This window comes from Puma concolor, chromosome B2 (genome assembly GCF_028749965.1).
Source record: "Puma concolor isolate L17-30 chromosome B2, mPumCon1.1.hap2, whole genome shotgun sequence".
Classification (NCBI taxonomy): Eukaryota; Metazoa; Chordata; class Mammalia; order Carnivora; family Felidae; genus Puma; species Puma concolor.
Window position 1 is genome coordinate 46,318,624 of NC_141671.1, and position 24,812 is coordinate 46,343,435.

Below are 24,812 nucleotides of genomic sequence, written 5' to 3' on the forward strand. Positions count from 1 at the left end.
GCCTGGGTGGCTCAGTTGGTTAAGCGTCCGACTTTGGCTCAGGTCTGATCTCACCGTTTGTGAGTTCGAGCCCCACATCAGACTCTGTGCCTTTGGATTCTTTGGATTCTGTGTCTCCCTCTCTCTCTGACCCTCCCCCACTCGCACTCTGTGTCTTTCTCTCTCTCAAAAGTAAATAAACATTTAAAAAATAAATAAGGCAAACAAAAATCTCTTTGGCGTAAGGTAGGGATTAGATCATGATTCACCCATCCATTTCCTAGCCAGTTTTCCCCCACGTTCACCATCAATACAGGCAAAAATGTGATAGCCTTCTAGAATCATCTACAAGAGTGGCACAACTTCGCCTTCTGTCCCCTGTGTTCTAATTACACCAGTGCAGTAGATGCAACACAGCCTCATGTGATCATCCGAGATAAAGATGAGGCATTAAAGCACAAACAAGTGACTCATTTTAATGGATTTGCTTCAGACGAGAGAAACCTGTAATTTCTCTTAGGCGTGCTTGATGCACCCATTGTGGAGTGAATCACACATTTACACAAGCCTTGAAACCCCAGGCGGTTTTACTTCTCAGATAGGCTTCTCACAACAGGTGGCTGGTTTGCACCGGGGCCTCTTGGATTTCCCTTTCAAAAATGGAGAAGAGAGATCACAGCCACTGAAGGGGGGACCATGAGAGGTGCAAAGGCAGGCACGCATGATGGTGGGGCACAGCGGTGGGGAACTCAGTGCCGACTTCCCTGCTGGGCTGCTAGATTTCCTGGATGCGGTGAGTACACATGTCACAACAAAATCTTTCTCCTACCGAAGACCGGATTGTTTTGGCATGTATTCCGGGATGGGGAAAATGTGTGATTTATGGTGGTATTGTCTGGAATGCTTGATTGCTGCAGGAAACTTCCCTAACATTATTTACAAGTTGGCTAGCTCAAGGTTAAAGTATTTCCTAGATCTCTTTTGTGTTTGTTTTTCTTTCAAAAGGCATTTGTCAGGGTCCAGTTGCTCACTCGTAGGAGTGAAAATGCAAAGCACCAGGCGATTAGACTCTCTGTTCTCTGATTGTCCCTTGCTGGATAAAGTGGATGAGCAAACCAGCTTTCGATTGCCTTCCTTTAGGCTCATTGTAAAGTTGTGTGTGTGTGTGTGTGTGTGTGTGTGTGTGTGTGTATAAATAAATATATAATTAAGCATTCCTTAGTAGTTTCTTCTTTTAATGGGGCTGATAAAGCTGTCTTTATACCAACTTAAGACATTTCCTTCAGTTACTGCTGAAACCTCTTTGCAAAGGCACCTACCCTTGTTTTGAGTGGTCTATAGTACCTTTGATGACCTATCTTCCTTATATTCTGAGGACAAGTGTGGCCTTTCAAGTGTGCGTCCTAAGGTGCTATTTTGTGTGTGTTGCAGTACTCCAGCGAACTTTCTTCCTGGAACAGAGCAATTGCCCCGTCTGTCAATTACTTTAAAATCATATAAATCTCAAGATAGTTGGCCACATGCTAGATCCCTTCCGGACTCTGAAATCAAGTGATTCTTGAAACTGAACAGCATTTGAATCCAGACTGCAACTCTCAGAAAAGATACTGGGCTACAAAGAGATGGGCTGGAAGCCATCTAAAATAGGCGGGGATAAGATGCTTCTGATTCTAATAGATCTTTTGTATCTTTCTTTCCTCCAAGGCTCCTTATGAAACAGCTCCTCCATGGCAAGGGACAGCTGGTAAGAGTGACTGAATCCATCTGATTGCTGAGATCAAGAATGCGCAAACAACTTGTTTAGCCATCTGACTATATAACCAGAGTTCTAATTACACCAGCGCAGTAGATGGGATGCACGGTTATGAAATTCAGCTGAGGGGAACAAAACACACACACCCCAACATGTGGGTCAGCAGACTCTAAGGTCCTCACCCTCAGTTAACCTTTCTGAACTGGTTCTTCCCATCAAAGGGATTGGCCAAGGAGTGTGAGGTGAGTTGCTGCCTGGAAGGTTAGCCAACAAGTGGGTAGGCCCTCCCTCTCACCTTGGGGTGAAGTTCACGGAGGGGAACCCGTTGGGAAAGGGTCCACTTCGTTTGCAAACATTCCCACCCAGCTCACCTTAGGGTGTTCTGCGTGGAGGGGTTTGAGAGATCACGGCTTTCAGCGCGTTCCTTCCTGGCTGACTGTGGTTACCATTCCCAGGCTGTGCCTTCTTAATTTGCTTTGAGAGTCCTGATGCTAGCCCTCGCACGGCGTGTCCAGGCAGGTGTGGGGTGCCTCCGTTTCATGAGTCATTCCCCACAACCCACCCCATGCTAGCGCATATCAGAAACAAGCCCTAGGACCCAGGCAGACTAATTGTATTATTTAATTCCAAGTCATTCAGAAACTCAGCTCTTAGGACAAGGGAGGTGGGACAGATAGGAGACGGTGTTTCGGAACAGCTGGGGTCCCCTAGGTCTGTTCAAGAAAGTGTTTTGTGAGTTCTGACTGTGGAGACTGGGCAGAAAGGATGGCTGCCTGCCATGCCTGTGGCAGACATCACTAATCTGGCAGGACGTTGTTCTTTGCTGCACCTGGATGGGACCTCACCATCCTGTGTCACATAAGGTTCCAGGTAGTATAACAAAGAGGTAGGCTGGGAGCATTTCTTTCTTTTTTTTTTTAATTAAAAAAAGTTTTTTTAATGCGTATTCATTTTTGAGAGAGAGCGAGCATGAGCAAGGAGGGGCAGAGAGAGAGAGAGACACAGAATCTGATGCAGGCTCCAGGCTCTGTGCTGTCTGCATAGAGCCTGAGGCGGGGCTCGAACCCACGAACCGCAAGATCATGACCTGAACCGAAGTTAGATGCTTAACCGACTCAGCCACCCAGGCACCCCTGGCAGCATTTCTACTTAAATAGAGTTGCAAATATGCTTATCTTCCCATCTAAGATAGAGAAGTTGCCTTGTGATTTTTAAACAAAAGCTTCAGAAATTGGCATCATTCTCTGCATGGGTCATTCACTGATCCATCCATTTATCCAACACATGTTTATTGGGTATCAATTATGCATCTCACAGTCCGCGGGGTGTTGGGGACAGAGAAGTTATCCTTCTGTGTTCGCCTCCTGACTAATGACAACCTGATTTTTTGGTCCTAATCTGCCAAATGCAGGCTAACTTCTCTCAGGCTCTGGGGCTGGGAGGACCGAGTGTTGTGCTCTGCTAACCCCTTGTGATCAGGGCCTCGAGCTCACACAGTGGTGTGGGAGGCATCTATTGATGTGACTGAGCCACTGGGACTACTGGGTCTAGCTAGCTACATTGTCATCAGCCTCTGGGGCCAGCAAAGGCTATTCTCGCTCTCTCTCTCTGAAGTGATCACTCTGTTAGAGCAGAGAGTCTGGCTTCCATTCAGTGGCCTAGAATTGCTGTTTATTCTCAAATGAAAGACAAAAGTGGATGGTAGCCGGTAATTCAAGCTTTTATAAGGATGCACAGGGAAAGAGAGGCAGGTTGGGGAAGCAGGGGGGAGGAATTTGGGATGCTACTTTTCTAGAACCTGAGAAGCTGCCAATGCAGGCCGCTTGTTGCTTCCACCTCTGAAATAGGTCATCTTTCAGGCACTTTGGGAACAAGATGCAGGCCTTGTTTCTTCCTAAGCATCAGACGACCCTTTATTTACCTAATTACCATGGAGGCCTCAGGCACAAGTTCTGCATCTTGTTTTCTCCTCCTCTTTTTAATTATCCGTTTCTGAGTCTGCCTTCCCCTTCCTGTGATCATCCCCAACATCTGACTGCCGCCCACCCCATCTGTGTCTGCCTTTCCTCAGCTCTCCAGCCGGAGCATTATGTTTCAGGATAATTCTGACTCTTTTCACTGTTGAAGATGACCTCTCCACCGCCTCCTTCTTTCAAGATTCACTGAAGGCTAGGTCTGTTCCTCTCGGCTGCGCTGCTTTGGGTCACGGTGAATGACCTTCTATGAAGGTATTAGCATAGGGACTGGACTGTGGTAGACGCCCAACAAATGCTCGTGGAGCCTGAGTCCGGGTGAATTAACGTGTTCCAAGATGACATATGGTCCTTGAACAGCAGCCTGAAATTCTCCCAGAGCACTTTAGACGATAGCGTAAATTTGGTCCAATCGGGATGAAACAGGTCTTTTTGCCACAAGGATGCCCAGAAACCGTGTCATGCATATATGTATGTGTGAGGGGTTGGGGGTGCTGGTGCTGGCACGTTCTCCAAACCATTTGACCATGGAACCCCTTGGTGTTTTATGAGACTCGCGTTCCACAGAAACCCACTTCAGGACGCAGTATCCCAGCCAAACGCAATTGACACGAAACTCTGTAGTGTTTGCCTACTAGGAAGAAAACAGGCAGATTTCCTGAAATCACAGAACACTTAAGTCAGTGTATAAAAATGCCTTCAGCATCAGCTTTTTCTTCCATTTTTTAAAATTCAACTTTGGTGCCTGCTACGAACTTGGCAGGCAAGCGGGGGATGATGTGTGTCAACCCTAGGCATAAGTATGGGTTGTTATAGCGCTATTCTGTCAGAGTTACTGCTCACTATTTTTATGTTCCCCCACCAGGGACTAGGATCTTGATGTAAATCGCCAGTGACAGATCTTCCCAACAAAGTGTTTTCCTGCCGCCATACCCAAGGGGTTTAAAGAGGCAGGGATTTTATGAAAACACACGATTTTGCCGTTAAACTGAACACACTGTAAAACCAGAAGTCAATAAATGGTACGGAGGTAATTTAAGCATACTGGAGATAGAATAACTCTGGATTCTCCAGGTAGGATAGGACCTGGCATTGACTCCAGGCTCTCTTCACTAGGAACTACCAGACCCTTGGGCCAGGCAAGTTGTCCTTGAATAGATTCACACTGGAAAGCTGCCTCTTTCGGTACTGTCCGCGTTTTTGCTGATGTTCTTTTGGACAGTCCACTCGTGTCACATTTAATATTTAGATTTTGTGTCCTTGTTCTTTTCCTCATTCTTTCAAGAGGTCACTTATCACATGCAGACACTGTGCTGGGTATTGGAGAAGTACTTTTCATTTGCAGAAAATTTTTAGCTTGGCATTACGCAAAACTCAAAGTTCACTTTAATTAAGTCTTTAGCAATGGTGAATCTCAGAGAGTATGTTTTTTCCATTTTGTCCTATGAAATATCAGCCTCGGATTATGAATTATTCTGGAAATGCTTCTTTTTATTTTTTAAGTCTCCATTTTCAGAGCCCTAAAGCTCTGGCTCATAGTGTTCCGTGCAGAATGCTCTGGATTTTGGCTTCGGCTATCCAAATTGTGATAGGATGGATCCCATTCTACTCTTTCTGGTGAGAAGAGAAACAATCCAGTTGGGGCTAACTTGAAAACACTTATCCATCCAACCCATCCCTGCCAATCAAAATGGACACAAATAAGAATGCGGTGACTCCTCTTGGGTAACGTTATTAAACATCCCCCCCTTCCCATTTGTCATAATTGAAGGAAATTTACCATACAGTTATCAGACAGAATGGTAGATGGGTTGCGTACATCAGACTATAAGAACGTGGTTGATGGAATAGCAAGTTTATCAACCAAAACTCTCCAAACAGCTAGTTGTGCTCAGTTCAAAGTTTATGTTTCTTATGGTCATGCTTGTGATTTCACACTGCATATGGATTGTCTGCTAGTAATTTTTTTCTTAAAAAAATGAATGTATCATTATTTCATAATGTTCCACATAGAGCATAATGATCTATAGAAAAGGCCGTGACTATTGGATCCTTTCCTCTCTGAACACTTTTGGGAGCTGTGGACTTAGAAGTCCTAGCACTGGTTGGGAAAACAGTTTTGGACTTCCTAAATCACATCGCATCACATCATTGTGCCAGATGTCTGATTTTCTCCCAGCAAGATTAACTTTAAAGCAAACTTCTTATATTGAAAACTGTACACAGTAAAATCTTCCTCCTGAAGCCTTAGATAGCAGGCGTTCTTATTTTATAAGTGGCCTCCTGTGGGCTTGCCTTCACCCATTTTGCTGTGCATTCCAAACCATGCTCTCCAGGTGGAAGAGAATTGCATTTACTCTCAGCATCAGTCCTATTATTTGACCCTGAATGTAGGTATCTTTTTTCCCTGATGAATGCATCTTGGGAAGGAGATTTCGACAGAATTGTGAAAAATAGGAAAGAGAATAGACCAAAGGGACCACTTCAGTGGGAGAAGTGAACGATTTTCGATTTGATAATGAAAATGAATCTTTTAGTCTGTATTTCTGCCTCTAAGATTGTAGGTCACAATCCATTAGAGGGTTGTGGAGTCAATTTAGTGGGTGGCAACCAATCCCTGAAAGAATGTCAGGTAGAGTGGAATGCAAGATAAAAATCACAGACATAGCAGAGTATCTTGCTCATAGCTGGGAAGGATAAGTAATTTTACATAAAAGTTTTTGAAATATAAAGATTATGTATTTTTCAGTTTTATGTAGGCATCTCTACATATATGTGTCTGTACACAATGAGTCATGATGTAAGATCTTTTTTTTTTTTTATTGTGTCAGGATAAAAAAAATTTTGAAATCCACAAGTATATATGTGAAACATATGGATACTTCTAAGACAACTTATTCTGGTTCTTCTGGTATTTCCTTTTGTGATGACAGTTAAAAATCTACCCTAGACAATATTAACATTGCAAATTGCTTAGTGTATTAATCCACCAATTTGTTGCACACACGAGAACTTCTTTCAACCACTCCTGTAAGATCATGAATTCCACACACATATCCCAACAACTATGCAAATCCATTACCGCACTTTGCCTGTCATTCTGCCATGTTTCCTTTCCCTTGCTCAGACTTGCTCTGCAAGATGACAGTATAAGTCAAAATACTTTCCCTATATGTTCATTGGTTAGGAACTCAAAGAATTTTAGACTCCAAGATAATTTGGAAGCCTTCCTGTAAATGCCTGTGGCTCATCGTCTCATGCAAAGGCTCACTGGAGTCGTGAAAGTCCATTGTAGTCTTGACTCCACCTAGGAAGGGTTTGATCCCTGATCACTGAGTGTTGTTTGCTCCCTGGCTACAGATTGCCTGGTGGGCCTAGATGGATCAGAATTCGTTCATCTCCATTGGAGCATAAAGGGATTTACGTTTGCTGAGGCTCAGTTTCTGCCTCATGTGCAGCAAGTAGGTGATCTCTCTTCTCACTATTGCTCTGATGTGTCTGTATTCCCCACTGGACATCCTTAATGGAAATGACAGCAACCTTCATTTCCATACCCCAGCGGCTGGTACAGTGCCTGGCAAATAGGAGGCACTTGAAAAAGGGTCATTGGTAGAATAAATAATCACCCTGCATTTTATGAAATGAGTGAGAAAGAAAATGGGATCCGTGAAGGTCAAATAGTTCATCGATAGCATAAATATGATAACAACTTAACTCGTGCTGACTCTAAGACCCATGGTATTTTCACTTTGCTGCATTTGTACTACCAGGAAAATCATTCTAGGGAACTTTGTTTCCAATAAATGGTCTTAGTTTCCACTAGCCTGTAAGTATGATGGCGATGATCATGATGGTGTCCATGAATTCCAACTGTTGTAAAGATGCATTCTTGGAGATCTGTCTTTGCAAGGTGGAACTATCAAGAAAAAGGCTTCACCACAAGGAAAACATTTGTAACCATGTGTGGTGACAGATGTTAACTAGACTTACCTATCATGTCGCAAAAATACAAATATCAAATCATGATATGTTTCCATTAATGTAGTGTTACATGTCAATGATATGTTAAAAAAAAGAACAAACAGGCAAGAAGCAGACATAGCCAGAGAACAGAGAGTTATCTTCTAGTGCTTCTAGTTTCTCTGAGTAGTAGTTGATCTATCCATGAGAGAGTTTCCGTGCTTGTTCCAGTAGCAGACAATAGTGTATATTCATTTCATTTTAAGTTACTTGACTCCATATGCCTAGAGAGACAGTACACTGTAGAACAGTTGTTCTCCACGGAGGGTGATTTTCTCTCCCAGGGCACATTTGGAGACATCCGGAGACATTTTTGGCTGTTACTACTAAAGAGGAGGCTGCTCCTGGCATCTGGTGGGTAGAGGCCAGAGATGCTACTATATATCCTACAATTCACAGCACAGACCCCCCAAAACAAAGAACTATCCAGCCTACAATGTCAATGGTACCATTGCTGAGAGACTCTGCTCTCAAGCTGCGCCCCCTGGGTTGAACTCTGGGCTCCATCATTTTTTATCTGAGTGAACTTGGCTAAGAGCTGCTTAACACTTTGTACCTTAGCTTCTCCACAGGTACAAGGAAGACAGTAAAGGAAGCGCTCAGAACAGTGACTAAGAAATAAAAGTTCTTGAGAAATGTTACTATCGCAGAAAATTATCAATTAAATGACCAGAAACGATGTCTTGGTGAACATGTATCTTTCCTGGTGCTTCCATCATTCCCATGTATTATTTGTAGAAAAGTTAACATTTGAGAAAAAGTCTTTCTTTTTTTCTTTTCTTCCTTCCTTTCTCCTTCCTTCCTTCCTTCCTTCCTTCCTTCCTTCCTTCCTTCCTTCCTTCCTTCCTTCCTTCCTTCCTTTCTTTCTTTCTTTCTTTCTTCTGTTTTTACATGTTAGCTAACTTGAAAGTAGATATCGGTGTTCTTTCTTAGAGCAGGACGTTTTGGTGTGCATATCTCAGAGTGCCCTGTAGGGTCACCAAGTGTTTTGTTAGTCGGCTAAGTTTTGCATTGTTTGGCCTTATCACCTTCAGCTGGATCCACCTTCATTCTCCTGCAGGTGAAGATCCTAATGTGTGAAAAATGAAGTCCCAGGAAACGATGCTTTGCTGTTTAATGTTATTCCTGGCCACGGAATGTTCTCACTATAGATCCAAGGTGCGCATCAAAGTAAGTGTGATCCATTCTTACGTGGTCCCGTAGAGAAATCTGTCAGTTCTCCCAGATAGCTAAATTTATGATACAGGACGTGATTTTAAATAAATGTTCAAATGACTACAGTTTTAGTCTTGCTAATAGTTTTTTGTTTTTGTTTTTTGTTTTAAAGGGAACAAAGAAACGTTGAGAGGTGGCTGGGCCTTGCAACAGTATATTTGCAGGGTGTGACATGGAACTATAGGAGAGTAGGAAAATGACTTTTAAAGCCCCAGAGAATGTAGACAGGCAGCCATTGGGAGGAGGAAGTACCAGCCTGGCAGCTACTGATTCAGCTCCGAACCTTAACTTTCCTTCTCATTAGCTGCACAAGTTGCTTTCCTTCTCTGAGTCTTAATTTCCTTATCTGTAACCTACAGGGTGTTTGTTTTTTTTTTTTTTTTCTTTTAGATAATGTTTATAGCCCTTTATAGCTGCACAGGAGTTTGTGATTTTATTATTGTCACGTACTGATTATTCCCAGCATCTGCTCATCTCTACCTTTCTGGGGGATATAATGGTATCTGGAGGGTCATATGAGCTCCATTTCATAATTACAGTTAATACAGATGGAGACCAGCTTAGTGTTACAATTGCTACATCTGTGTTCTCCCTGGGTACTTCAACTTTCCAGGGGCCCCTGGGTGGCTCAGTCGGTTGAGCATTGGACTCTTGATTTCAGCTCAGGTCATGATCTCATGGTTTGTGAGATCAAGCACTGCACTGGGCCTGTGCTGACAGTGCTAAGCCTGCTTGGGATTCTTTCTCTCTCCCTCTCTCTCTCTGCTGTTTCCCCATTTGCACTTTCTCTCTCTCTCAAAAGAAATAAACTAAAAAAAAAAAAAAAAAAAAAAAAAAGAATAATGTTGTTTTTTTTTTTTTAAAGCTTTCCAAAATATGGATTCAGTCCATTAACCTGACCTTCAGAGCCCAAGTGACCACTGGCAAGCTTCTAGCTCTCATCAGAATATAGTTTGTTCTTTGTCTGTGCTCACCTCTAATGCTTCCCTCTGTAAGTTCCCATGATGTCATACATGGACGCCAGTTTTCTGGCCTAGTCCTGAACACGTTTTTACTTCATATCCACATGGAGCCTCTATGTTGAGATGAGAGAGGAGAGTCTAGTAAGTGGACATTTGGGAATTTATGTTTTACAGGATGGAGATGAACATCAACATTCTGAAGGGAAACTCAAGACTGGAACGATACAAGGTATGTGTCAACAGAACAGTCTTCTTCCATATGGAGACTGGACAGAGTAAAGGAAGACTTGGCTGTGGCCAAGCATGTCCCAGACCACGAGCTTTCAATTAGAATAACAGTCTCTCTCTCTGACCCTCCCCTGATCATGCTCTGTCTCTCTCTGTCTCATAAATAAATAAAACGTTAAAAAAAAATAGAATAACAGTCTCTAACAAGTTCTCATTGTTTACCAGTATTGATAGACCACTGACAATTGTATATTATCTATGACATAGTCACTGATGCAATTCAGCAAATATTCACGTGTGTTCTAGAGTAGAAAGCAAGTGTTCACTTTAAAACCCCGAAGGGAAATGTGTTTGAACTAATGAGCTTACAAGGCAGAAGAAGGAACAGGACAGAATTCATTCCTTCCTACAAAGATATTTTCAGAATGCTTAAATGTATGTAACACTGGTTCTGAGAGGTCTATTGAAGTGATGTAAGATAGGTATCATGTTGGTGAGACTGGTTGCTCTCAAGAAGTCAGAGATAAACTATGGAGATAATCATGCTATGATAGTGCAAACATGTGGTTCTCCCCCAAATAGTAGAAATAACTGGATTCTCCACAGACATGGCCAACTATATTTTTAGCCCAAACACATCTCTACATAGATGCAGAATTGAGAAAAGAGAGAGAAAGATAGGTAACCTTCATTGAGTATTTATGACAACAGCGTTCTAAGTGCTGGACAGGATGCTGTTTCCTTCAATGTTTGTAACAAGACTGTGGCATTGTCTCCAATTGTCTGGATAAAGAAATTGAGAAGCACTCAGCTTAAATAACTTGCCAAACCAGAGGCAGTTGGATAGATGGTAAAGAAAAATGCAAACTTACTTGTTTCCTTTCTCCATGAATGGAGTCAACCACGGAGCTGTCCCAGCTGCAAATATAGATGCATCCCTTGACTCATCGCCAATTACTCACTACATCTTATTGGTTTCAACACCTTACCAGCTCTCATTATGATCTACCTCTTTTCATTCCACTACCACTCTCCTAAGGCAATTCTTCCTGGGACTACTTCAACAACTTCATTCTTGGGCTCCCTGCCTCAAGTCAATCCACTTTACCCCAGGGCCAAATTAGGCCTGCCACCAAGTTTTAGAAATAAAGTTATATTGGAACACAGCCATGCCCATTTATTTTACGTATTGTCTTTGATTGCCTTCATGCCACAAAGGCAGAGTTAAGTAGTTTTGACGGAGACCACATGGCCTTCAAGGCTGGAAATATTTGCTCTCTGGCCACAGTTGTCATTTAGCAATTAAAAATATGGACTGCCTCGTTAAGCTTTCTTGTCGGACAAACTATGAAGGATATTGCATGGGTCATGTGTATATTAAAAACTTATTCATTGTGTAACTGAATGCTTTCAGTGGATCCCTGTTGTTTCTGGATTCTGTATTTGCAAATTCTCTTGCTCATTGAAATTCATTTGTAACCCCCCAATCTCTACTCACAATGCTTTCTGGATCATTCACAGACAGAAAAAAAAATAATTTGAGTTAGCTAAGGTGCAAGTTCCGAGTCAAACGAGGTGGCTCTCTGCCTTCTTGTTCCAGGTCTCCTACTCTAAACAAGTGTTCTTTTTGTGATGTATGTAGTGCCCTATGTTTTGCCTTTTGTGCTTTTTGTTGGTGATGTTTTTGGTGATTGGTGCAGTTTAAAAAGGCTCCTGAGGGTAGTTCTGGTGTTCCTAAGAAGCCTGTCATGTGTCTTAAGGAGTAAACGCATGTGTTAGTTAAACTTTGTTCCTGTGCTGTTATGAGCGATGGTGCTATTGGCCATGAGTTCAATGCTAATGAATCAACAACATAAATAAGGTGTCTTTAAATAGAAATACACAAAACAAGCCCATATACTGACTGGTTGATGAAAAGGCTGTGAGGAGAAGCTCGTAAGAACCTGCCTTGATTTCCCCTCATTCGATGCTTGTGGCAGTAGAACATAATTACCGCAAATAACGAGAATCGAGTGTATCTGAAAAATAAAATCAATATTTAACGGGGCTTCCTGTATTTTATCTGGCAACTTTATCTGGCCCTTTTCAGAAAATTTGGCTGCCTACACTATCTTTAATTATCTTTCAAAAGCGACTCCAGTCATGTTTTCTGGTAACCCCCATATTGGCACAGAATTTAAGGTCCTTCATGCCTTGACCTCTGCTTACTTCTCCCATCCTTATGTCTTGCTACACCCCGCTCAGATGCTCTGACCTAGCCTTTCTGTATGACCTGTGATCTCTACTTTCTATGTGCTGTTCTCTCTGCCTAGACATCAGCTTTGCAGTCCGCCTGGCAAGCCTTACTTGGTGCTGAGGACACTGTTCCATGTCACCTCCTCTGAAAAGCAATCCTCCAATCCCTGGAATGTTAGCTGCCTCTGTCAGAGTGCAGAAATGCTGAGTAGCCCCCTCCCCTTTCCTTTTCAGAGAAATGCCGTGGACCTTGCCTCACTGCTTCCAACTGCAGCCAGCCTTGTGCTCAGCACTTTCGCGGAGAAATAGGATTTACATGTCATCAAAACAAGTGGCAAAAGTCAACTGAAACGTGTACAAGCTTATCTGTGGAAACATTCTTTAAGGTGATGCATTTGCATATTATTGGCTTCTGGGGCTCATAGCCCAGGATGTGGTAAAGGCATTCTTCATGTGTTCTGTTCAGCACGACAATAAATCTCACATCTGGACTCGGGAAAATGGTGCAGTGGGTGAAATTTGTCTCTTCTCCCTCCTTACCCAAACTCTCTGGTACTCTTCCCCACCCCTCCCACCCCCTTCTTCTCCCTCTCAGAATCTTTTCTAAAAATAAGATCTGAAACTCATTCACACAATGGTGAATGCTTACAGGTTAAAGAGTGAGCTCTAAAGATAGATTTGTGCTTACTTTCTCCTAATTAGTGAACTCGAAACTTCTTGAAATGACACTTTAGCAATTCTTTGTTTGACCTGCCAACCTCCAAAAACCCATTCCCCACCCCACCCCTAAATTCCATGGGACCCCCCCCTTTAAAAAAATCAAAAAGGCAAATTTTGTTTTTAGAATCTCTCCACATGTCTGGAGAAAACTGTCTTGTTATCATACTGGAGTTAAAATCACTGTCCTGGAAGCAACAGGTCAGTATCCTGATCTCTGGGGCAATTTTGGTGGAACCTCTGGTCTGTGCGTGACTCCACCTTCCTCTCGGTCTTTTCCGGCATCCCAACGACTTTTCAGGACCACTTGCTTCTCTGTTTTCCCCATGTGGCTTATTGTGCCTTTAGCTCCTTTACTCTGATATATGTTAGGTTCTTAATTGCATTTGAACAAAGCAACTTTGTTTTTTTATTTTTGTTTTTGTTTTTTTTTTTTTAAAACAGGACTTCAATAGTGCATTACGCCTTTCTGTAGCCGCAGCATCTGTCCCTCTGTACGTTCTTGACTTCCGAGCTCCAGAGCCCCTGGAGAGTGTAGCCCAAGGAATCCGCAGGAACTGTCCAGTTGATTACGCCTGCATAATTGATGTTGTGAAATCATCAGAAGCCACGTCTGGAAACATTGCATTTATAGTGGAGTTATTAAGAAATATTTCTATGGATTTGTCCGACAATGTTACCCCAGAGAAGATGAAGGTATTTTTTGTTCGTTTCATTGAAAAAACTGACAGTCTTCTTCTTCTTCTTCTTCTTCTTCTTCTTCTTCTTCTTCTTTTTTTAAAAACAAATCTTGCATTTAAACAGTTTCAAGTGTACTCTTCAGGGTACAAGGTATGACAACCACGGCAACCATAACAATGATGGGCATTTTATTTCAGCCTGGTGTATCAATTCACTCTAGTTTATGGAAGTGTTCGAGAAGTTAGCACATTTTTAATACATGTTTTTGTACAGACTATTTTCAAGGGAATGTCACAAAAGGATGGCTGTGAACAAGACTGTGTCCACTCTAGTGTTGCCCAAATTTCATTCTGTAGAACATAATTATTTCGAGAAATGTTAACGGAGATTTCTGTACACAGCAGATGTAGGAATTCTGGGTTAAACAAAGTTAAGCAGGTTTCCTTATGGCAGGACTTTTTAGAACCTTTTATATGTTAACAAAGTTTGGCCCTCTTTATAAGAGTAGGGGATATCGGGATGTGGCACACAGTATTTCTGAAATTTAGGTTTTTATAGAATCTATTCCCAATTCCCTCCATTAAACAATCATTGCTATCTCACGGGAATCTTGGGTTATAGGGACTGCAGTTTACAAATGCTGCCCCAGGGCACATAATAAAGCAAGTAAACTATACCTGTGACTTTTATTTGAGTTTAATTATTGTTTCACTTTTTTGCCTTCTCTGAAGGCTTATTAGCATGAAATTCTAATAAACAGGGAATTTGAAGAAAAATTTGTTAAATAAGATCAGATCGTTTGATCTTTACAAGTTTCAGATTTTAGAAATTGACTTTCTACAATAATGTGTAAATCCTTAGTGTAAATTTCCACTTTTGTCCATGGCAGAGTTATAGTGAAGTGGCCAACCACATCCTCGATACAGCAGCCATTTCAAATTGGGCTTTCATTCCAGACAAAAATACCAGCTCGGATTTTTTGCAGTCAATGAATCTGTTTGCAAGGCAACTCCACATCCACGAGGATTCTGAGAACATTGCAGATGAACTCTTCATTCAGACAAAGGGGTTTCACATCAACAATGATACCTCAGAGAAAAAGTTCAACTTCTCCACGAGCATGAACAATATGACAGAGGGTATCATAGGAATGATAGAAATTCCCAGGCAAGAGCTGTGGAAGTTGCCACCAAATGCATCCCAAGCCATTAGCATAGCTTTTCCCACCTTGGGGGCCATACTGAGAGAAGTCCACCTGCCGAATGCGAGTCTTCCTAGACCTGTAAATGGTCTCGTCCTTTCAGTGATTTTACCAGAAAGATTGAAGCAAGTCTTACTCACCTTCGAGAAGATCAATAAATCCCAGAATGCCCGGGCCCAGTGTGTTGGCTGGCACTCCAGGAAAAGGAGGTGGGACGAAAATGTGTGTGAAACCACGCTGGAGCTCATGAACAAAGTAAAATGCCAGTGTAACTACACCGGCATGGTGATGTCCTTTTCCATTCTGATGTCCCCCAAATCTGTTGACAGCAAAGTCCTGGACTACATCACCTGCATTGGGCTCAGCATCTCCATCTTTAGCTTGATTCTTTGCCTGATCATTGAAGCCACTGTGTGGTCCCGGGTGGTTGTGACAGAGATATCCTACATGCGTCACGTGTGCATCGTCAACATCGCCGTGTCGCTCCTGATTGCTAACGTGTGGTTCATCATAAACTCTAACTTTCACAAAAAGGCCCAGGACTCCAACTGGTGTGTTGCACTGACATTTTTCAGCCACCTTTTCTACCTCTCTCTGTTTTTCTGGATGTTCTTCAAAGCACTGCTTATCGTCTATGGGATATTGGTTGTTTTCCGCAGGATGATGAAGTCCCGCATGATGGCCATCGGCTTTGCCATTGGCTACGGGTGCCCATTGGTCATTGCTGGCACCACAGTTGCTATCACAGTCCCGGAGAAAGGCTACATGAGACCCGACGCCTGCTGGCTTAACTGGGACAACACCAAAGCCCTTTTGGCATTTGCCATCCCAGCCTTGGTCATTGTGGCCGTGAACCTTGTGGTGGTTTTGGTTGTTGCTGTCAACACTCAGAGGCCCTCTATTGGCAGTTCCAAGGCTCAGGATCTGGCCATAATTATGAGGATCAGCAAAAATGTTGCCATCCTTACCCCATTGCTGGGACTGACCTGGGGTTTTGGAATAGCCACACTTATAGAAGGCACTTCCTTGATATTCCATATAATCTTTGCCCTGCTCAATGCTTTCCAGGTAAGTTCCAAGAGGGAGACTTATTTTTACTAATTATTATTATTAATTGTCTTACTCATAAGATATTTTTATTTCATAATTTCTTATTCTGGCTATACAACAAACTATGACCATGATTTAAAAATATAGAATACAAAATGTTCTTTTTAACTCTTTCCATGTCTTAGTGACATTTGGCTGTGGCCTCCCTTACCCTATTGGTTGTCAAGTTGGATTTAGCTGATCAGGCTGGTTAGGTGGGCATCTCCTTCCTTCCGTCCTCCCTGATCCCTCCTAACGTTTCAATGTCAGAAGAAGGTTACCTTCATTTATCAAAGACTTGTCTTTGGCCAAAGATGTGTGAGTCTACACTCACATATAATGCCTCAAAACAAGCACAGTTTTTTTATCCTTTCTTAAGGAGTTTAGGGATTCAGTGGAACAGTCGTTTTCCATACTATGGAGAGAGAACCCTTGCCATTCTCTTTGAATGTTAGCCAGTGAGGAGCTCTTACACCTCTTCCCTGCTTTCGCTGTGAAATAAATGTAGGCTGTGATTCCCTGAAATGGATCTTGCACATGTTGCCTGACCTTAGAGATGTCACTTTTCTCTGGGCCTCGGCCTTCTCCTTAGTAAGATAAAGATGTGAATCTAAAATCCTCTATATTGTCTTTATCTTGCCTTAACCACACTTGGTTTGGCAAAATGATCCCTCTAAAAATTGTTGTACTCTATGTGACTACTGTGCATGTGCTTTTGGGAAGCCGTCGCTAGCCAGACCACTTTTTATACCTACGAATAATAGCAAATTGGGCAAGTTCATATCCTTAGTTAGGCTTTTAATCAGGGCTTGGCCAACTACGGCCTGCTGCCTGGTTTTGTAAGTAGTATTACTGGAATAGAGCCATACTCATTTGTTTGCATTTTGCCTATGGCTGCTTTTGAGCTACGATGGCAGAGTTGGCTAGCTGTAACAGAAACTGTAGAGCTCAAAATATGCATTACCTGGTTTTTCACAGAAAAAAAATTTCCAACCGCTGCTTTAAATACATAAATATAACTGCTGAGTAAAGCAACAATGTATTCCTATAGCATGTCCCTATTACCCTATTTTAAAACGTTATATAAAACAGAAAGCAGGCTTTTAAGAAATGCCAGCTCAGATCAGTTATATATCTGCCTCATACGTTCTTCAATAACTGTGGAGAACATTCCACTCTTTCCCTTGCATGGCTTTTAAGGAGAAACCTTTGACTTATGGTTTTTTTTTGTTTTTTGTTTCTTCATCTTCTTTTTTTTAAGCAAAAGCTCTTGGATTCATGTAAATCTCCCCAACTCTTGAAGTTACTTTGGTGACTGATGATCTCGTTTTATTTTATTTTATTTTTTACTTTGCAACTTAATTAAACCCTGAAAGTTTTATTCTGTTTCTTTTTCAAAAGAAAAACACTGAAAAACTTTTAGGTAAATACACTCCAACTTTTCTTAGCAAGCTTTTCCTGTGACTCACATTTAAAAATTTCAGTCTTCTGAGTAGTGTTTCTTTGCCATGAAACTATCCTCAGAAACCCAGGCTCCTTCCACTCTCATGGAAGGATGCAGAATTTTCTTAAAGTTCAACTTCCACCATTTAGAAAGATTGAGTGTCGATTATTATGACTTCATAGGAAACCAAAGAATGTAAACTTGAACACACCCTGGCATTTTATATTTCTGTAATTTTCTCTCTCTCTTTTTTTAAATGTTTATTTTATTTTTTGAGACAGAGAGAGACACAGCATGAGCAGGGAAGGGGCAGAGAGAGAGGGGGACACAGAATGTGAAGCAGGCTCCAGGCTCTGAGCTGTCAGCACAGAGCCCGACGCGGGGCTCGAACTCACAAACTGTGAGATCGTGACCTGAGCCGAAGTCGGACGCTCAACCGACTGAGCCACCCAGGTGCCCCTTTCTCTCTTTTATATATAAACTTATTCCACCAGCTCAGAGGCCCTGCTATTTCTTGGCTTTTAATTCCAACTGAAAGTAAACTATAATACAGGTTTCATTTCTCAAGACACCTTCCATGATTGTCACTGTGAACTACAAGATTCTATGTCATGTTGTGTCATGCTGCTGTTATTATGAGTAAGATCAGCTACTTAAGGTTTGGAAAGTAAACAGATACAATAATGTAGAAAATACTCTCCTCCATCTGTAGCCACTCAATAAATATCAATAACTCTCATGCACAGACATGAAGGTGATCCTTTTTCTTTGAGGTACAATCACAGAGAATACTTGCCAATGCGTTTTTATCTGCATCAGTAGAAGCTGAAGTAGAAGTTTCTAGTACCCAGTAACTGTCCTTGAAGACATCTAGAAGAGTGATATTAAAATAACAGTTGGGATATTGTCTGCCTCACAGTCCCTCATACTTCGGTTGAATTTTGCCACAGGGATTCTTCATCTTGCTGTTTGGAACCATCATGGACCACAAGGTAATTTGAATTTGTTTCACTCACTGTAAACATTTTCACATGGCTCAGGTAGCAGGGGGATGAAGCAGCTTTGAGAAGAAAGCCTGGTCCCTGGGTGTGAATTTTATGGGGGTGCTTCAGGCATCAGCTTAGAGGAGGAAAGCAGAGAACTATACTCCTTCCTTTCCTGCATTTAATCAAGTCAACAGGAGGTTGTGTATGAGTGTATCTAGAAGAATAAAAACCATAACCAGAATTTAAACTTTAATCATAAATCCAATTATAATGACACCTCAGCTTTTATTGGCTAAGCATAGTGCTTCTGACGTTGCTTCTGCCAGGGTTATTGGACTCGAAGTTCTGGGTTTTGGGGATGTTGTCGTTTCTTCACTGTCCTTGCTTCTTCAGATAAGAGATGCTTTGCGGATGAGGATGTCTTCACTGAAGGGGAGATCAAGGGCGGCAGAGGTAAGCCCTTCCTCTCAGTCTCAATACTTAAGGGTCAGTGTCCTCAGTAGAGTCATGAAGAGACAAATATTATAGCTTAGTATTCAGGATTTGTTAGCAAAGAGAATTATTAGGACATGCATTCAATCATTCATTTCTTCACTTGACAAATTTGGAGTATTCTGCTAAAGCTTCAGGTCAGTAGAAAATCCCTCTGAAGAGAATTTTCCACCTTGGATATATTTCAACTTGACATCTGGACTGTTGAGATGGGACAACATGAAACCAGGATCGTAGACTCATAAAACACTAGAGCTGGGAAATGAGAGATGAGTTAGAAATGAGACTCTAGTCCAACCTAGTCATTTCATAGGTAAGGAAACCAGGACCCAGTGTACTTATGAGATTTGCCCAAAGTCTCCCAGAGAATCATGGGAGTTAGCGTGCTCCTTTCTCAAGACTCTTCAGTAAGCCACATTCTTGGGCTGAAGTACATGTATATTGATCTTGAAGATGACTTTTGACCAAGCTGTCTGTCTTGTAAGGTACCAACTAAAATTACCATCATTGTTATATTAGTTAGAAAGAAGCCATTTACTCCACCAACAGTTTCTTAATAAGAGCTACTTTCTTTTTTAAAAATTTTTTTTCAACGTTTATTTATTTTTGGGACAGAGAGAGACAGAGCATGAACGGGGGAGGGGCAGAGAGAGGGAGACACAGAATCGGAAACAGGCTCCAGGCTCTGAGCCATCAGCCCAGAGCCCGACGCGGGGCTCGAACTCACGGACCGCGAGATCGTGACCTGGCTGAAGTCGGACGCTTAACCGACTGCGCCACCCAGGCGCCCCAAGAGCTACTTTCTTAATAAACAAACAAAAAATTTTCTGCACACATTGAGAGTCAGCATTTACAGTTAGCTACTACTGAGTGTGACTTTTGGTACCATAGTCCATCAATTCTAAGATAGGCATTTTCTTCACCTTTTAACAATTCTAAAATTGGAATGTGTCTTACAATCAGTGGCATGTCATGATTTAATTGGTAAGATTTTTTTCCTTTCTTTTTCTTAGTGGAATAAAAAAATAATGATGTGGCTTACAATGTTAGGTTCAGTGAAATATGATAATTTAATTCTGTGTAGCTGTGTCAGTTTGGGTACTTCTTTTCATGTTTCCACTTTTACATATTTATATCTCTAGATAAGCATATACATAAATATGAATACATTTTGTCAATGCCCTTATTCACTGACATCAGTGTTGCTTCCCCCCCCCCCCCCATTTAGAATGCATCATTAAGCCCAACAAATGGATCTAAATTAATGAATCGGTGAAAATGACAGGTGAGTATTAAAAATTCAAGGAGAAGCTTTGCTTGCAAGTTGTGACAAACTCCTTAATGCTCCTTGTGAGCACACTATTGCCTACGATGTGATGCAGGAGTGAGGTGGGGAGGGAACAGGAGGATATATCTTTCAGAGATTAAAAACTTCTTCATTGCTCAGCGCATAAATGAAAATATGCACATATTTAAAACCTATGTCATCTCAGTTTACATGACCATATCTTTTTTTTTTTTTTAAGTTTTAATTTAAATTCCAGTTAGTTAACATGGGGCACCCGGGTGGCTCAGTTAAGTATCTGACTTCAGCTCACGTTATGATCTTGTGGTTCACGAGTTCAAGCTTCACATCAGGCCATTGGGCTCTGTGCTGACAGCTCAGAGCCTGGAGCCTGCTTCAAATTCTGTGTCTCTCTTTCTGCCCCTCTCCCACTCATGCTATCTCTCTCTCTTTCTCAAAAATAAATAAACATTAAAAAATTACAATAAATTCCAGTTAGATAACATAGAGTGTAATATTAGTTTCAGGTGTACAATACAATGATTCAACACTTCCTTACAACACCCAGTGTCGTCACAAGTGCACTCCTTAATCCCCATTGCCTATTTAGCCAATCCCTCCACCCACCGTCCCTCTGGTAACCCTCATTTTGTTCTTTCTAATAAAGAGTCTGTTTCTTAGTTTGCTTCCGTCTCTCTTTCTCCCATTTGCTCATTTGTTTTGTTTCTTAAATTCCACATATGAGTGAAATCATATGGTGTTTGTCTCTCTCTGACTTACTTTGCTTAGCATAATGCTCTCTAGCTCCATCCACGTCATTGCAAATGGCAAAATTTCATTCCTCTTTTATGACTGAGTAATCCATTATCTATCTATCTGACTTCTTTTTTATCCATTCATCAGACAACGGACACTTGAGCTATTTCTGTAATTTGGCTGTTGTAGATAATGCTGCTGTAAACATTGGGGTGCATGTATCACTTTGAGTTACTATTTTTGTATTCTTATATGACCAAATCTTAGGAATCCTTTTCTTTCCTCAGTGAGAGGATGATATCATCGCATCTGTACTGATGTAGCATACACCCTTACTGTCTACGGCACTCAACACACCCTCATTTCATCTTGTCAGTGAGTGGTGACACTTAGAATAACCTCATTGTTTAGAAGGAAGACTTAATTGATTGAAATCACAAAGCAACAAGCTTGTCTCTCTCTAATGAAGTTGGAGCCCAAAATCATCCCTAAGGGGGTGTGGGTAGAACTGTAGCAAGTTAGCTAACAGCCAACCTATAAGACATATTTCTCCACAGGTGAAATGGAAGGAAAACAAATATTAGGCATCCACGAAGGGCAATTAGTCGCAGCATGGCAGCCAGAAGCCTGAGAGGTAGTGGCGGGGTGTGGGCAGGGGTGATCAATCTTGGTAAGGTCTTCATGGCCCTTGTACATGGATATAGATGAGTCTCAGATTTTTTTTTTTAAACACCATCTGGCGGCAGGCACATCTCCTTCTACATTTCATTCTCTTTCTGAGTCACAGCCGACTATTGAACAACAGGGCAAAGCAAAGAGCTGAAACAACCTCATGGCATCAAAGACATTCTAAGTTGGTAGGATCATGAAGGGACCTGCTGTGTTACAGGTCCCACAAACCCACGTTGCGCTGCTGTGCGACATTGGTGCACGGTCCCGGGAGAGGGAGGGAGAGAAAGAGGGCTTTGTCATATACGTTGACAGGCATGTGTGGGGGGCCAGGAAAACACCACCATACTATTCTTAATTAATCTTCCTCACATTTGGGTTTTTGTATTAGAACTTTAAAGGGGGGAAGGAGGGATATTGTAGAGTTTTAAAAAAGTTAACTCTCCCACCTCTGCCCATTTCCTAGTCTAAAGAGCTCCTCCATAGTGGAACATGACTATAACATTCTTGATTAGTCACTAATCAAGAGGTGATTCAGATGACCTGTAAAAGCTGACCTTTCCATCAAGGTCCCAGTTTGACCTGTTTTCTGAAGCTCATTAGATATCTCAAGGGGAGGAGGCTCTGCCTCCTGAGGGGTACTAAATCTAACCATCCTAGAGAAGACAGGCATGGTTGAAGTCTAATCTCTAGCCAGTTGGGCATACCTGGTTGGCTGTAGTAAAAACTGGAGAAAACCAGTAGAATCCAGGATCTGGGCTGCACGACTTCCTGGAATCGGAGAGGTGCATAAAGCTTCCACTGGTACTTGGGGGAAGTGTAGGAAGGAGATGGGAATGCACTAACAGCTCCCCAAAGAAATCCTCAGCACATGATTCTTCAACTTCTGTTATTTAAAAATATTTTTTTTAATGCTTCTTTAGTTTTGAGAGAGAGAAAGCGGGGAAGGGGCAGAGAGAGAAAGAGAGACGAAGACCCAGAATCCAAAGCAGGCTCCAGGCTCTAAGCTGTCTGCACAGAGCCGGACAGCGGGCTCGAACTCACGAGCTGTGACATCATGAGCTGAGTCGAAGTCAGGTGCTTAACCGAGCCATGCAGGCTCCCCCTTCAACTTCTGTTTTTGAACCTGTGAGGTGGGGGATGAACTGAGGATCGCATTCTTTCAGTGTGTCCTCCACAGGTGGCTCTGTGCCTATTGAATTTTGTCAGGAATTGGAGCTGTGCCTTTTAGATCTGGATGGATGTGAAACCAGAAAGATCAGGAACAGCAGCTGTCACTGGGGCAGGCCATCTTAGGGGCCTAACAAGTTAGAGGTCAGGGACAGGAAATTTACAGCAAGCGAATGGAAACCCAGCAGAACCAGGGAGTTCTGTCAGCAGACAGAGGGCCTGCAGCCACGGCTTAAGGGCAGAGTTACAGCTCAGCAACGCAGGGTGTTTGATAAGTGCAAGTCAGGTTGCAGCCCAAGGCAGGGCCCAATCACAAGGAGAAGAGTAGTATTTCCGGCCTTGATCAGAACACAAAATCAAAGGGTAATGCAGTCTGAGGAGATGGGCAGGATTTCATTGTTGGGAAAGGGGGCTGGAAGTCATAATGGGACTTGCAAAGATTGGAGACCCTGAGCCTGGGGGCAGTTCCTCATATCCCAGTGACCTCAGGTTTGATTGCTCTTGGAAATAAGGTCCAGAAAGTTTTGTCAGGAGGTCTTGAGGTCAGGGAAGGACTGCAGAGGTGTGGAGACCTGGCAGTTTGCTTCAGGTATAGATTCTAATTGGAGAAATCCCATCCTGGAGGCTGAGGAGGGAGGGAGAAGATGGTCTTACCGTGAAGCCAGCTGCACAGCGCCCTCTGCTGTTCATAGGAAGGGCGGGCCTTTGCTACAACCCAAATGGAGCCCGTTTTTACCCAGTGTTATTCCAGGGTCACCAGGAAGTCTCTTCGGTTCCTGTAAAATTTCTTCCACGTATTTGTTTATGCCTGAATTCACCTCAAAGGATGCAGAACTCTTCATTCTGCAGTGGGAAATGAGACTGACTGAACAAATACCCGGAGGAAAGCAACAGCGTTTTCTGTGTTAAGTTGTCCATTCAGAGTAGCAGCCATTCCAGAGACCAAGCTTAGATAGCTGGAGAGGAAGAAAGGGCACGAGCCCCAAGTTTAGGGCTAAGGGAGCAGCATGAAGACAGAGGGTGCAGAAAAAAATGAAGCTTGGTGGGGGTGGGGGGGAGGAACAGCCTCCCTACTGTGTGACTTTGAGGAGATTGTCCGTGCCTCGGTGCATATCCTCCTCTGTAAAATGAGGCTAATAATAACACATACCTCTCAGGATGGTTTCAGGACTCAATGAGCTAACATATTAAGGACTCAGAATAACTCCTGATTCGAATGAGCAGTAATTGCCTGTTGTTCTTCCTGTTAACACGAGTTTTGACCATTTTGCCTAGGCCACTCCATTCCTCATGGACGTTCCCTGTCTTGGACTGAGAGTTGAGGTCTGGGAGAGGGAGACTGGAATGCAGAGACAACCCGTGCTTCCCCGGAAGACTTTCTCTTCTTGCCAGGCGTGACAGTTAAGCTGTCAGGGCGAAAATGTTTGCTGAGGAAAAAGAATACCGTTTGGTGTCGGGGCTTCAAAGAGGTAGAACCACTGACTCTGCCCATGACTTGCAAGAGTCCGGCTTCTTGATCAGCCTTGGCAAGATTAAGTCAAAGAGCCATTTTCTGACCGGCTGGACACGCCTGGGGCTCTACTGGACATTGTGTGCTTTCACTCCCAAGGCCTGCTCTGTGGCTCCATAGGCCCTGTCATTGTCACTCTGGAGGGATCCTGGGCACTTTGGGGGACGGGAGTTAGATCCAGTTTCAGGGGTAGGGGGTGGGCATGGGTGTTGGGGGTGGGGTGGCAGCAGAAATACTGAAGTACTTTGGAAACAGTTAAGTTATGGCAGGTTTCCTAAAGATAGGCAACAGAGGCAAAATAAAAGGTCTTTTAAACGTGCTTATTATTTTAGTCTATTTTAGGCCTTGAATAAAATAGTTTAACTGCTAGGGCTTTAGTTTCCTCATTTGTGAAACTTAAAAAATATTCTTGTAGGTATTGTTATTTGCGTGTGTGTGTGTGTGTGT

The 24,812-nt window shown here is 42.5% G+C and overlaps 1 protein-coding gene across 5 annotated transcripts; it reads left to right on the top strand.

Annotated features, from left to right (window-relative positions):
* Positions 1-515: 515 nt before the first annotated feature.
* Positions 516-24,544, top strand: LOC112862538 (adhesion G protein-coupled receptor F4). 5 transcript variants are annotated; one of them, XM_086707033.1, is made up of 11 exons: positions 516-772; positions 1,684-1,974; positions 8,786-8,883; positions 10,077-10,131; positions 12,600-12,751; positions 13,527-13,778; positions 14,653-16,032; positions 18,417-18,489; positions 18,877-18,936; positions 20,204-20,260; positions 24,131-24,544. In XM_086707033.1, exons 3-10 carry the CDS (start codon positions 8,809-8,811, stop codon positions 20,233-20,235), a joined length of 2,079 nt encoding a protein of 692 aa, XP_086563159.1. In that variant the 5' UTR covers positions 516-772; positions 1,684-1,974; positions 8,786-8,808; the 3' UTR covers positions 20,236-20,260; positions 24,131-24,544. The 5 variants fall into 5 exon arrangements, with proteins under 5 accessions (XP_086563159.1, XP_086563161.1, XP_086563158.1 ...); XM_086707032.1 differs by having other exon boundaries at positions 517-772; positions 1,684-1,723; positions 8,786-8,895; XM_025925841.2 differs by having other exon boundaries at positions 518-772; positions 8,786-8,895.
* Positions 24,545-24,812: the final 268 nt, after the last annotated feature.